The following is a 14,693-nucleotide window of genomic DNA, read 5'->3' on the forward strand; positions in this document are numbered from 1 at the left end:
TTGATTCCCCAGGACCCATATAAGCCAGATACTCAAGGGGGTGCATGCATCTGTAGTTTGTTTGCAGTGTCTGGAGGCCCTGGCATGCCAATTCTGTCTCTCTCTCTCTTTCTTTCTCTGTCTGCCTCTTTCCCTCTCTCACTCTCTCAAATAAATAAGTAAGTAAGTAAGTAAATAAATAAATAAATAAAATTTTGCCTGGGTGTGGTGGTACACGCCTTTAATTCCAGCACTCGGGAAGCAGAGGTAGGAGGATTGCTGTGAGTTTGAGGCCACCCTGAGACAACATAGTGAATTCCTCAAAAAAAAAAAAAAAGAAAGAAAGAAAGAAAGAAATTGTGACAAAACACACACAATGTAAGACTTACCACTTTAAACCTTTTAACTGTACAGTTAGAGGCATTATAGGCATTCATACTGTTGTGTTGATCTCACCAGATTTTAAGTGGCTAATTATTTTTCAAATGCTTCCAGCAATTTATTGCCTGGGCTACACCTGCAATTATATGGTTCCTTCTGGCCTCCTGAAGTGCCTTTACTTTTCTGTCCCAATTAAAATCTTACTATATGGAAAGGCTGGCACAAATATTTTACCTCTTCCTTTTGGCTCTTTTAGAACCTTATCTGGAAACATAAGGTCAACCTTGTTGCTAGGTAACCCACATTTTATAGTAAAATTGATACCTGTTTGACAAATTGCATTTGGACTAGAGGACCTGTCTGCCAACTGTAAGTACATGAAGGGGATGATGTACTTTGGACTTCTCTGCGTGGTGAATCTTGTAATTAGTCAGGGCTCTTGTAGGGAACCTGGAGGTTAAGTCTTAGAGGTGACACAAAAATCTCATGTGGCATGATATTTTTATTTTTTTTTAATATTCTGATCCGTGCATATTCATTATACACAGTGTTTGATTCATATAGACCATCTATTTCAAGCATATCCTGCACTCTGACCATGGCTACCCACTATTTATTCTTTCACTTCTCCTCTTTACCTCTCTCCCTAGGTTCTTCTCTTCCTCTAGTATCTCTTTTTTGCTTTTATGTCTTCTATTCACATGTATAAATATTTTTGTGTCTATAAAGAATTCTAAGTCCTTAAGATAAGAGAAAACTTGTCTTCCTGTGTTTGATGTATTTATTTTAAAATGATCTTTAGCTATACCCATTTTCAAGCCAATGATATAACTTCATTCTTCTTTGTGGGAGAACAAAACTCCATTGCATATATATATATATATATGCAATATATATCACATTTTCTTTATCTTTTCTTATTCCATAGTTTGACTATTGTGAATAGTGCACAATACACAGGTACATGCTGACTTAGAGTCCTTTGGGTACATACCAAGAGATGGTATAGCTGTCATATAGAAGCTCTAATTTTAGTTTGTTCAGGAAACTCCATACTGGATTCCATACTGTCTGCTCTATTTCCACCAGCCGAATGTGAGTATCCTTTTTCCCCACATTCTCACCAGTATTTGTTGTTGTTTGTTTTCTTAAGAAGATGATAACCCTTCTGAGTAGGATGGGTAGAATCTTTATGTAGCTTTAATTTTCATTTCCTTGATTTTCAGGGTATGAATCATTTTAGCATGTTTATTGGTCCTCTATACTTCATATTTTGATAATTGTCTGTTCATTTTTTTTGCCCACTGAGTTCTTATGTTTAGTTTTTTGAGTGCTTTATGTATTCTAGATATTAATTCTGTGTCTGACATTTAACTAGCAAAGACTGTCTCCCATCCATTACTGTACTCACTCAATATAAACCTGTGAAGTCACTGTACCCGTGTTAGGGCTCTGGAGAGAAATTCTGAAGCTGTCCTGCTGGCCAGAAGTATGCACTTTATTGCTTCCTCATACCTAAATGCTAATTCATCTCGTGTGCTTTGATCTAAAGCCACTGGGAATCAAACCTAAGGCTGTGATAAAGAATTGCATACCTTTGGAAGGAGCTGGATTGCCTGTAGAATTCTCTGTCTGTGTCCAGAATTAAGGATTCCAATTTCCAACAAATCCTGATCTTCCATAACATTGCTTCCCTGAAAAAAAAAAAAAACCCAGAAATGTTACATGATGATTAATCAAGCAGTTATGCTGTGTGAAATAACAAAGACTTATTTATCACAGAATAAAACAATAACAACAAAGGATCTGAATTTTATAAACAAGAAAGGTGTCATTCTACTATGAGTGTAATGGCAGAGCCGGTCACCTGTGGAACTGCTTTGAAGTGTGCAGGAATTTACCTCACCTCACCAATATCCCTCGTGGGAATAAATGATGTGTTAGCATATCTGCAGTGGAGAGCCATTTCTAGGACTTAGAATTCTATTCCTGTAAAAATATAAGCACTTCTAGCAAGAGTTGTCATTTAGGATTTTCAGCGACTTATGTATTGATGTGAACAAATCAATTAGCTTTTAAAGAACGAATCTGAAAATAGATTTTGTGAGGAAGACTGGTGGAAAAATTGACATGTAGTAGGCAGGCTGAAAGTGAAAATAATTCTTTTTAAAATATTGAGTTCCAGACTCTTAATTAAGATATGGGCATGGAACAATGAACAAGAGGCAAGATCCTGTTGCTCTCTTTATTCCTCCCATTCTAGTGATAAAAGTTGGTCAGTCAAAGGCAGTTAGAATGCTGCCAGTGGCTATGATGGTGACAGGTGCTTGGAATTTCTGAAGGCACCTGGAACATATATTTGGAGAGAATGATGTCTCTAAAGATACCTGAAGTACAGTTAGTATCCAAAAGAGGAAGGACAATAGTCAGGCATAACAGCCTGTAAGAAAAACATAGTGTACTTGGAAGCATTCAGTTATGGGATAATTTAAAGAGAGAAGTGGGTGGAGGGGAGGTAAATAGAGCTTAGATTCAACAGACACTATAGGCCATACTGAGAGGTTCAGGCTTTGTTCTGACCAGCATAGAAAGCCAGGCACAGACTTTAAGAAAGGTGACATGATAGGATTATAAATTTAGCCAGATTGGGCTGGAGAGATGGCTTAGCGGTTAAGCGCTTGCCTGTGAAACCTAAGGACCCCGGTTTGAGGCTTGGTTCCCCAGGTCCCACATTAGCCAGATGCACAAGGGGGCGCACGCGTCTGGAGTTTGTTTGCAGAGGCTGGAAGCCCTGGCGCGCCCATTCTCTCTCTCCCTCTATCTGTCTTTCCCTCTGTGTCTGTCGCTGTCAAATAAATAAATAAAAAATAAAAAAAATCAAATGTAAATTTAGCCAGATCATTTAGGTTTCTTTCCCTACAAGATGAAAACTTTGAGCTACACAATTTCCAAGAGAGTCTAGTCCTAAAACCTCAGATGCTAATTTTCCTCACTTCCATATTTTACACATACATCTCATGATGATATTGTGCCCCATAACTACATACAAATATTATATAACATTTAAAATTAGCCATTTAAAAGTTGAGAAACCTTAAGATTTTTTAGTGCTGTGTTTTTCCTGTATAAATCAAACTCTGTCTTCTTAAAGTGTTACACAAAGCACTTTTCCTGAACACAAATGACAGAATGCTTGCTTATGGAGAGGAACAGGTATTAACAGGTGGTCAAAGAAATGAATGAGAAAGGGTATTCCTGGGGCCACAGAGACCATTAGGAGGGTGTTTCATGTAGTTATTGTAGAGATTATATGGGTTTTGACTAAGTTACTCGTCATGGACAACTGAAAGAAGCAGGTAGATTCGAAAGTATCAAGAAATTTGACATAGATTTGAACATGTGGAAAGATAGAAAGGTGTGGGTTATCTCCTGGGTTCAGGATGGGGCAGGAGATGCACCTGGCTGCCCTTCCTGGGATAAGAGAGGAGGAGAGGCAGATATAGTATGGCACAAAGAGATTAATGTCTTTCCCTGATGGGGATAGAATAGATGGATGTAAACAGTTTAATATCAGGCCATGTTATAAATGGATAATTGACTGTTCTTAGAAGGATTAAAGCCATTAGAATGCCTCCATAGTTATGGATTTAAGTTGGGCATTCACTGAACAAAAGCATTTCACCTACTCATAGCATTATTCCTATGCTACACCAACCATCTCGAAGAAAGCAGCATGATCCAGGTATATAGCAGCATGATAATGAAAAGCCTAATGAAAAACCAGTAAAGACAGTCTTGGCAATATGCCACAGGAAACATTGCTCTCAAGAAATTACTCAGTGCACACAATAGAGCATGGCTGAGAATATAAATGAGTTCATTTTGAGGAAGTGTTATTATTTCAAGAAATGGACTATGGTGATATATATGAATGGGATATGTGATACTTGGTTTGACTTTTGGGAATTTTCCATGGCAGATACAGAATCTACAAACAACAACAAGACAACAGCAGCAGCAAATAACAACAACCATCGGTGTGCTAGGGTGCGATTGCCAGGTTTTCCATGCATGGATTACCAGCCCACACCTTCAGCTCCTGCTCCACGTGGGGCCTGGGTTCTAAATGCAAAGTGTACCAGTGAACCCTCATTTGCAGGACCAACTGTTTATTGGTAATCTCAAAACTTGGACATCTGTGTTTGAATACTGAGATGGTTTCAGTAAGTAGGCCCTTTAAGACTACTGCTCTTTCTCTATACCAAACAATCTATACACTACCTTTTCTATTTTCAGTGAAGGAGGAGACTTTGGGAAGAATTGTGGGAATGTAAGGCATTTTTAAAGAACTTGTAAAGTACATCACAACTTCTACTGTTTGCATCAAATTTCCTACCATTTAGGATAATATTGAAACAATTTTGAAAAGTGAGCAAAAGTATGGGACAAATTATACAAGTTGTGAGAATGTGCATCACACACTGGGAAATACAAGGATCCATTGTTACTAGTGTGGCATACTTTTATAATTTTTTATTTCATTTTACAATGTGTACATGTATAAATTCATCAAACTGTATACTCTAAATATGTACAATTTTATAAAAAAATTAATAAGTAAATGCTCTATTTTCTTTGTTTATATAATATATAGGATGACCCAAAATGTCCTACCAGCTTTTAATCTAGACCTCTTGGGAATCACTCATCAAGTCACATTAACCAGCAATGCATTCAGCTAAGATGCTATGATGTGTCGTGTTTCACTTCTGATTTGCATCATTACATATGAATATAAAACACATACATTGATTTACATTTTCATGTTTTAGAACTTACAACCTAGAGTCAGCTTTAAGAAATTATTATAGAGAAATTCAAGAATATGTCTTTTTTGATAAATCAATCTTAGTACTGTGAATTTATAAAATTTGTTAAAGGGAATAATAGTGGACTTTATAGCATTTTGGATTCTTATAGCTCTTCAGAAAAAAACTCAAATATTTCATGTCTTGCAAGTTTCTTTTGCATTGGGTCACAGTTACACCATCAAGGACCATAAACAGCCCCATTCTTTATTTTTATTTACTTATTTATTAGAGAGAGAGAGAGAGAGAGAGAGAGAGAGAGAGAGAGAGAGAGAGTAGAGAATGGGCATGCCAGGCCCTGTGACCACTGTAAATGAACTCCAGACGCATGCACTACCATGTGCATCTTGTTTGTGGATTCTGAGGAATCGAACCTGGGTCCTTAGGTTTTGAAAGTAAGCTCCTCAACCACTAAGCCATCTCTCCAGCCTCATTATTTCTAGGGAGAATCACTCACTTGATCACTTGCCTTTGTTAAATGTTAGAGATTTTCAGGTTAACGTCTTGTTTTCCTAATTGAAGTTGGTTATAAGACCTAGCTTTCTCCCTACATTCATTTTCACAGAAATGCAAGATTACTGATATTTGGAGCAGAGATCCATGCCTGTTTTCTCCTTAATCACCTACTCTAGCACACACCAACTCCTCATCTCCAAGTGCCCCTGCTGTCCACTTCTTTATCTTCCACTTACCAGTCTACCCTCCATCATAAGCCTTCATCATCCAGGAACTTCACAGAATTCTCTGTCACATGTTAAGAATGAGGATTATCAAATCTGGTTGACTGGTTTAATCCAAATTTCAAGTGTTAATTGCTAAATGTGTCTGGTGGCCACCACCATATCAGACAACACAGCTTTAGAATGTTTCCACCGCTGGAGGAAGTTCCATGAGATAGTGCTGCTCCACATTCAGGGACAGCGAGACCTCACTCAAGTCGCATTATAGGACGACAGGAGGCAAGGAATATAAAATACTCATAAATCAATCTTGAGATACAGCGATGTGCCTTTTTTCCTTTTTTTTGGGGGGGGGGGAAAGAGAGAGAGAGAAAGAAAGAATGGGTGTGCCATGGTCTTCAGCCACTGCAAATGAACTCCAGACGTGTGCGCCTCCTCAGGCACCTGTGTGACATTGTGCGCTTGTGTCACTGTGCATCTGGCTTAGGTGGGACCTGGAGATTTGAACATAAGTTCTTAGGCTTTGCAGGCAAGCGCCTTAACCCCCAAGCCATCTCCCCAGTCCAATTATGTACTTTTTGGTCAAAGTTCATGCACATTAAATTAGGATCTCTAGCAATTTCTTTTCTAATTTTTCAGCCATCAAAATAAATGAGATTCTTGTGCTATTTTCACTTTTATTTATTATTGGGCTAGAAATTCATGCTATGCAATTGATAAATTTTTCTTTGCACTGTATTTTGCACATAGTTCAAGTGTTTAGGGAAGAGTAACCACAGATAAAGTTGCTGTTTCGGTCATTAACTAAACAACTTACAAGGCCTGAAGTCATGTTTTTATAACAGCTGTTTTTTTTTTTTTCAATGACAAAAATTGTCAGACACAGGGAGTTTTAATTACTTTCTTAAATTACAGAATGAAGAAAATGCACCCAATATTATATGCACTGAGTGCTAAGGCTGAAATTTTTGTGTGTGGAGAATATCTATGTGTGGGATGTTTACATCCATGATAACCAATTAAGAGGACCAAATGTCATGAAAAAGTTACTTTTGTTTACATGTTTTTGTGTGTGATGTGCAGGCATGTATGTATGTGTGTTTACTGAGATAGATCTGTCACTAGAACCCAGAGCTCACCAGTTTGCTAGTGTAGCAAGCCAGTTTGCCCTAGAGATTCCTTGTCTCTGCCACCCAAGTGCTGGGGTTACAGGTGGGTCACTATGTCCATCAAGCACTTGTCCAGGTGCTGGCACTCTGAAGTGCTGTCCTCATGCTTGTACGGCAAATGTGTCATCCACTGTGTCATCTCTCCTGCCCCTGAATCTATTATCTATTAAGCTCATGACTCAAGAAGCCTTGCACTGATGGCTCTGCCTTCAGAAACATACCTAGAAAAGTTCTCCCCATTTTATAACTTTGATAATGCTTTACAGTTATTTAGAAACTTTTTCATATTATGTAGTGCATAAAATACTAAAGGAACATATTTAAGTACCTCAGGGAGCTGGTTTCTTCTTAAGATAAGCTTGAGTTGGATTCATTCAGTCTAAAAATGAAAACCTCAAGAAGATGCTATTCATTGGTGATAATGGTTTTGCCCTACAATTAACTAAATTAGATTCTTCTCCACAATTTGTGTGGCCTTAGCTTTTTTTTTCAAACAGGATAATTATGTAATAGAATGATACCAAGGACTCAGAAACTTGTACATGGAAAAGCCCTTCTTTATTTATTTTTCTATCAGTTATCTATTTTGTGTGCGTATATGTGTGATGTTTATGTGTTTGTGGCTGCATGTTGGCCTGTGAGCATTTATGGAGGACAAAGGACAACCTCAGCTATTGTCCCTCAGAAATCATTGTTCACTCTTCCCTTTATTTTATGAGCGGAGAGGTCTTTTATTGGCCTGGAGCTTGCACTGAGTAGGTCAAAGTGGCTAATTGCCTGGCCAGCAAGTCCTAAAAATACACCTGTCTACATCTCCCCAGTGTTTTATTTTTAATCGTATAATTTTTCTATAATAAAATGCCATGTTTTAAGTTCATATATTAAAGTTTTGGGTCAATTTGCTATCACTGTATACCTTTTCTGCAGGATGATAACAGTTATTATAGTAAACACCAGATTTATAAATTTTTGTCAGTGTTGCCATAAGGCTTTCTTTAGTTCATCATGCAAAAACATGGTTACTATAAAGAGTCATATAATGGTTGTGTTTCAGGTTTAATTCCCTATCAAACACAAATGAAATGGCAGTGCAAGGAAATTTTATAGTCCATGTTCTTTATTTTGCCTCTACCTTAATCCTCCATTTAATCATATTCTCTCTACTGCAAAAAATTTCTTGTATATACTTAACTAAATTTCCATATTTTAGCTTATAGTTTTTTAGAACTTAAGATCACATGAATTATCAATACAAACAAAGATTACACCATTGTTCAATAAGTTAGAGAGGTCTTACACCTCCTAGTTATATATCTTATTAAATTTATTATTCATATTTTTAAGATTAACATTTAACAGCCAACATGATAACAATGAGTTTTGTGTAATCTTTTTACCCTCTTGTTTTTTAAGGCATCTTTCACCCTGGAAACAGATGTTCTCAAGTTACAGAGGAAGAGGAAATTTAAATAACCAGGTATTTATTTAAGTGTTGAACAGGATTTAGTAAAATCACATGTCTAATTTGAGACATATGTTTATATATCTTATAAGTATACACATTTATAAAATATTGCAAAGTCACTTATACAGTGATTAACACTGGTTTGGTAAAAAAAATTAAATTATAGGTACTACAATGGAACCTATTCTTCATTTCTAAGGATGTCAATTCATTGTTCTTGAGGTCAGAAGACAAGATGATGTGGACAAAACTTGTATTCCTTGCTTTTCTGTACATACATATCACAGGGAGAGGTAGAAGAGTAAGACTGGGCTCTCTCCTTATCCCATCCTCACTCATCCTCACCATGCTCCCACTCACCTTCAGGAAAAGATAGTTTAAATTATTCAAGATTCTCCCTGTCAGTTTGGCAATGATGTAAGCCCAGCTACAAAACATTTCAAAAGATGTTTTCAAAAGATATACCCACTGTCTTTCTTCAACTTTCAAATCAATGGCAGTTGTTAGATACTAGCATAAACTGCAGACTTGAGTGAATTCTTACTCCATGCTAGGCACAGTTTTAAATGCCTCACATGTATTGTCATACTTAATTCTCAAAACTCCATGGTGTAGGCACTTTACATTGCTCCTATGGCTGACAGGAGCAGTTCTTATAATCTATCCCATACCATTTGCAGTGTAACTGACACAGGTGAGTGATGGTAAAGCAAAACAAAGTACAAAACACCATGGTTAGATTCTAAACCATTTATATTTTGTTCTTAAGAGGCAAGTGAAATTTGCATTTGAAAGCGGGTGTTCCAATGTATTTTGTTTGCTTTCAAGGCACTTAAGCATCAATGAGTCCCTCTTTGCGGAACAGAATTTAGAAAGATGTCTGACCTGTTCTCTTCTTTCTGCTCCAGTCCTTTCTGTCCAGTGAATCATGAAATCAAGTTTGGCAAGGACTTAGGGGTTGGGAGTTAGTCTAAACATTCCCTACTTTCACTCCCTTTCAGAAGTATGGTATCTGGTTGGTTTAACATCATCCTCCCATGGGGTAGGGCAGATATTCAAAGAACCTTTAAATGGTCTTTTCCCAGCAGATGGGTTTGGGCATGGGGTAGAGCTTGGGCTGGGGATGCCTCAGTTCTACTTTTCTGTTCCCACTGCCACACAAACTGGGTGGTACTCGAGAGCTGAGAACACGCTGAAAGCAGAGAGGAAAGGAAAACAGTTAGCAGCTGTCCTCTGTCCTTTTCCAATCACAAGCTGTGAAGTTAATTTTTTTTGTGTGTGAGTAGGCTGTACATAATCTTGGCTGGTACTTAAGTTTATTCTTCTTTCCAATATAATAAACATTTATTTCCCAATGCCTCCCAAGAGAAAAATGAGCAGTGACTTGATTGGCTTGGACTCTCTGCTCCTTATTGAAGAGGAACATTACGTTTTGTTATTTTCAGGAGGTTCCTTTTACACATGTCTGTCATGAGTGGTATCACTGCAACATAAAGTACACCTCTGTGAGAGAAACTCCTGGGTGGGGTCAACACAGCCACGCACACTGAGACAAAAAAGGTGGCTAAAAAGATGAGTGCCAACCACCAACTGCTGAGTGTTCCCTGAGTACCAGGTAGATTGCCAACTTAATTTGTAAGTCTCACAAGGATCTTGAAAGATAGGAGACATTTTCTTCTTTTGTAGATGGGGTTCAAACAGTCAGTATATGATGGGTCTGGAATCAATGTTTTACTCTATCAGACTCCATGATGATGCTTCACTCACTTCAGAATCAAATGTTTAATAGGAAGCATTTTCTGAAATGTGATTCTAGTCAACAGGTAGGCAACACTGCCAATAAATCCCATGTCACTATCCCCCCAATATATATATATATGAATGAATCTGTGTGACCATTAAGAGTGGCTCTCATCTGACACATTTTATTTCAAATAAATTTATTCATGCTGAAAGGTTAAATGGTGAATTCTTCCAAACTAGTGTAATGCAAAGTCAAGCCTGTTAATCGGTATGCTTCAGGGAGATACCACAGGACTTGTGGCCTTCTGAGCTGGGTCCACGCTGGGAGGTGGGGAAGAAGACCCAGGGCAGCAGGTGGGTGTGAGGGATGCGGCTCTTGTGCAGAACCTTGTTAGACTGGCCATCTCAGAAGTGCTCAGGGTCATGCCCATGTTTGGGTAACTCCTTCAGGTCCCTTTCCAACACAGAGAAAGGATGTTTAGAAGTGAATTAGGTGAAGAATGTCTGGGAACAAGTAAAGGGCACTGTGTCCCTCACTAATGTGCTCAGGATCGAGAGAGAAGAGAGTGAGTTGGGGGTTTCCCAAAAGGGTAACTGAGGATGAGGGGCCTGTGAGGGTGGAGGTGGGTAATGTTGTTCTCTGGGAACTGGGAAACCAGTCCTAAGAGAGTGCCTCATCAATCTACAAAGTGATGGTTGTTCTTAGAGAGCAGATACCTCCAGACTTAAAAATGAAGGGGACTTTTGCCACTGAGAAGCATGTTCAGACAAGGCTTAGCCAAAGAAACTCAAGAGGAAATGAGAAAAGAGAAAGAGAAAGGGAGGGAAAGAGGAAAGGATTAAAAGGAAGTATTTATTTTTAGATTAAAGATGATATTGAGAAGACTAACGTTGCTGGCAAACTATAGAAATTCCAATTTAACTGGCATCATGCTGTCATTTGCTTATCTGGCAGCCATAGAGATGAGGTCACAGAAAGCTGGAAATGAGCTGATGGAGCCCAGTCAGAGCTGTCACTGAGGCAGGAGTGGATGCTCATTCATTTATCAACGTTTATTTATTCAAGTCATAGTTGTGGAGCACTTCCCTGGTCTCAGGAATGGGACTTACTTCTAGGACACACTGCCCTGAGACAGACAAAGATCCACTCACTTTTAGAATTTAAAATCTAGTTGAGAAAACAGAAAAATAACTAGACAAAAATGCAAATAATTATTAGTGGTGTTTACCATATACTATTAAGAACTTTGTTTTTTTATTGCCTACAACAACTCCTGGAATTTGGTACAATTAACATTATTTAAAAATTTGAACCAGCTAAGGCATTTGCCTGCAAAGCCAAAGGACCCAGGTTTGATTCCTCAGGATCCACGTTAGCCAGATGCACAAAGGGTGCACACATCTGGAGTTTGCAGTGGCTGGAGGCCCTGGCTTGCCCATTCTCTCTATTTCTATGTCAATTAATAAAAATAAAATATAAAAAAAAATTAGAACCAGTAGGCACAGAGAAGCTGAAAATCTGTGCAAGCTCACATAGTGATTAAAACTGCTAAACTGCTAGAAAGGAACTTAATATTGTGCTGAGGTAAAATAAGGAAGACCTGCTAGAGAGATTGGCCAGGGTGGCCATTGCAACACATCAATTCATTCCTAAGGGATTAGAAGGACCGACTGAAGGATGAGAAAAGGCACGAGAGGAGCAGTATAGGCAAAAGTAACAGCAGGTACAAAGACACCAAGTAAAAGTGTTAGGTATCTTCTAAGGACAAGGCAGAAGCAGAATGCATTAACGAGGGGAGAAGCAGAACTTGGAGGAAAAAGCCAGGCATGGATAATGCAGAGGCTTGTAGACCCTGGAAATAATAGGAAGCATGGGAGGTATCAGCTAATTTGCAATTTTTTAAAATATGTTCCAGCTATAGTGTGAAAAAGGATAGGCAAGCTGGATGATATGGAGTTAAACTCAACGACCCAAACTGAAACAGCCTAGAGGCATCAAAAATCTGGAGGAAATGTGGTGAAATCTGACCTTTTCTAAGACCATGTGGATTGGTCTCACTGGGAAATCAGATCCCAAACCAGATGTAAATTTTCATGTGGACCAATGAAGAAGGCAAGATGGCACAGATCAAAATCAGAACAGTCTTTGATAATGATTCTAAACTGATAGACAAAGATAGCTGGACAAAGAGTCTCCACTGCCTCTTATGCTAAAAACGTTCACACTCCATGGTCCCAGACCTTTGATGTATAGGTCATGGCAAACTGGCATACATTGGTAGGCCGAATCTTTTCTCCCTTGGTGCCTTCTACTTTAAAGGCTGGTTCTGTAACTGTTCTCAGCCTCCCTGGAAGCTGTGGTTGTGCTTATGACAGCCTGTCCATTGGGAAACTTCTAGAAAAGTCAGTGTCTCTGATGAAAAGGGAGAAATTCATTTGCTACCTCCCTGGGCCCCTATGAAAATACTATGAACCTCCCTCAGGATGAGTGGGTAGACTATTCAGAGAGATGACAGAGATGGGAAGTTTGTCCTTTGACTACCACTTATGGTTAGCTCCACTGGATACCTAAAAGCAGCAAGCATGGGTGCTGGAAGAGGTATCCCTGAATAAAACCCTTCTCTTTCCATTTAATTACATGTAAATTGCTCTAGGCAATGCCCATTTGCCAGTAAAAAATTATGATAGGGGTGAGTCCTGTGGCATGTAATAGTTCATGAGGGAAATAATGGGAAATGTACTATCTCCCTTATTTTATCTTATCTGTAAAATTGGGGTACAATAGCACAAAGACTAGGAGAGGGGTGGAAAGAGTGTTAGAAGGAACAAGAGTTAACAGAACCAAGTAGTTCATAAATGTGAACTTTTATCTTTGCTTTCCAATTTTGACTTGAAATTTGAAATCTCATAAGATGATGGAAGAATAAATTTCTTTCCTTTGGTTTTCAGTTTCTGTTAACAATCACTGGATATGAAGTTATCATAGTCTCCATGAGGTTGACAGATTTTGGGGGGGGGTTCAAGGTAGGGTCTGACTGTAGCCCATGCTGACGTGGAATTCAGTCTTTAGTCTCAGGGTGGCCTTGAACTCATGGCATTCCTCCTATCTCTGCCTCCTGAGTGCTGGGATTAAAGATGTGCCACCATGCCTGGTTGGTTGACAGATTTTTAAACCTAGGACTGGCTTTCAGCTTGAAATTAAAGCCAACAGGCATTTAAGAATTGTATAAAGTTACAGGTCAAAGGAGGTGCATGTTCCCATAGCCTGGTATTCTATAAGCACAAAACATGAATCATAGATTCAAAAACTCATTCTTGCACATAAATGCATTATAATTATGCCAAGCAAAAACAGCAAGACTATGTAGTGGGTAGGTTAGGCTGGCCTTGGCATATGATTCTGCTTTGGTAAGCAGTGACTGGTGATCAGGTTATTGAAACAGTTGACTGGCAGAATATTTCTGACTTTGACCTACACTTTTCTTGTTTTGGTAGTTAAGATATTTTCCCAAGGATAATCAACATTTTTTTCCAATTAAAACTTTTTCTTGACTGTTTTATTTTAAAAATGAAATGGTGATAAATTGCTTGTACTACAGCCCTGGATTGAGGTGAGAGGAGATGATCCCACTCATCCAAGTGAAGGATTCAGGCTGACCCAACTGAGTGGTAAGTCTAAAATTTGAAGCCGACCATGGCCAACACAGAAGAGAAATTCACTGAAGGTACACAGCCATGCCCCTTGTTTGGCTTCTATGCCATGCAGGATACCTCTTTTCTTTTAACACTATTTTCTTCTTAAGATATCTATAATATCACTCAACCTTACTAGAGAAGGAGAAAGGAAGATATTCTCATGATTAATGTTATTAAAGTTTCCCTTGTCTAATTTTCCAACCTAACAAACATTTATATAATGTCCAATTGTCACTAAACACTTTCATCATAAACTCCTTCATATTTACTTAGTATGTGCTTGACTAAAAATTGGCACACTTCATTCAAGGTAAGGAGGTGGGAAGTAGTTGTGGAATCGCTTGTTCCCCCACCCCCCCTTGGTACTACATATCTTGTAACCTTTATTGGATAGCAAAATTCTTGGGGGAAAGAAACACCTGAAACATCTTTGGACTTCCCTGAACTTTATCATCACTGAGTAAAATAAAAGCTTCAAAGAATAAGTATTCATTGACATACATGATGCGTAGATTCATCGCAGTAGGCATTCTAAAGATCACTGATGTAAGTTCATACGAAAAGGATTAAAAAGTTGAAGCAAGATTCTAATATGCAGGGTGCCTGAAGAGTTTTCCCCCTCTAACTGAAGGCGAGATAAAGATGGAATTACCGGCACACCACAACACCAAAATGTTCTTAATTTTTCTTTCAGTTTTGCAAATTCACATGG

At 38.4% G+C, this 14,693-nt stretch overlaps 1 protein-coding gene across 32 annotated transcripts in view; it reads right to left on the minus strand.

Annotated features, from left to right (window-relative positions):
• The window catches only part of Anks1b (ankyrin repeat and sterile alpha motif domain containing 1B), a 1,062,135-nt gene that overhangs the window by 344,703 nt on the left and 702,739 nt on the right, over positions 1-14,693 (minus strand). For all 32 annotated transcript variants that reach the window (XM_045152363.1, XM_045152361.1, XM_045152357.1 and 29 more), the window contains one exon: positions 1,956-2,054. In XM_045152363.1, coding sequence (XP_045008298.1) covers positions 1,956-2,054 — 99 coding nt within the window. The remainder of the gene's footprint in view (positions 1-1,955; positions 2,055-14,693) is intronic.

Source organism: Jaculus jaculus, chromosome 6, assembly GCF_020740685.1.
Source record: "Jaculus jaculus isolate mJacJac1 chromosome 6, mJacJac1.mat.Y.cur, whole genome shotgun sequence".
In the NCBI taxonomy this organism is placed as follows: domain Eukaryota; kingdom Metazoa; phylum Chordata; class Mammalia; order Rodentia; family Dipodidae; genus Jaculus; species Jaculus jaculus.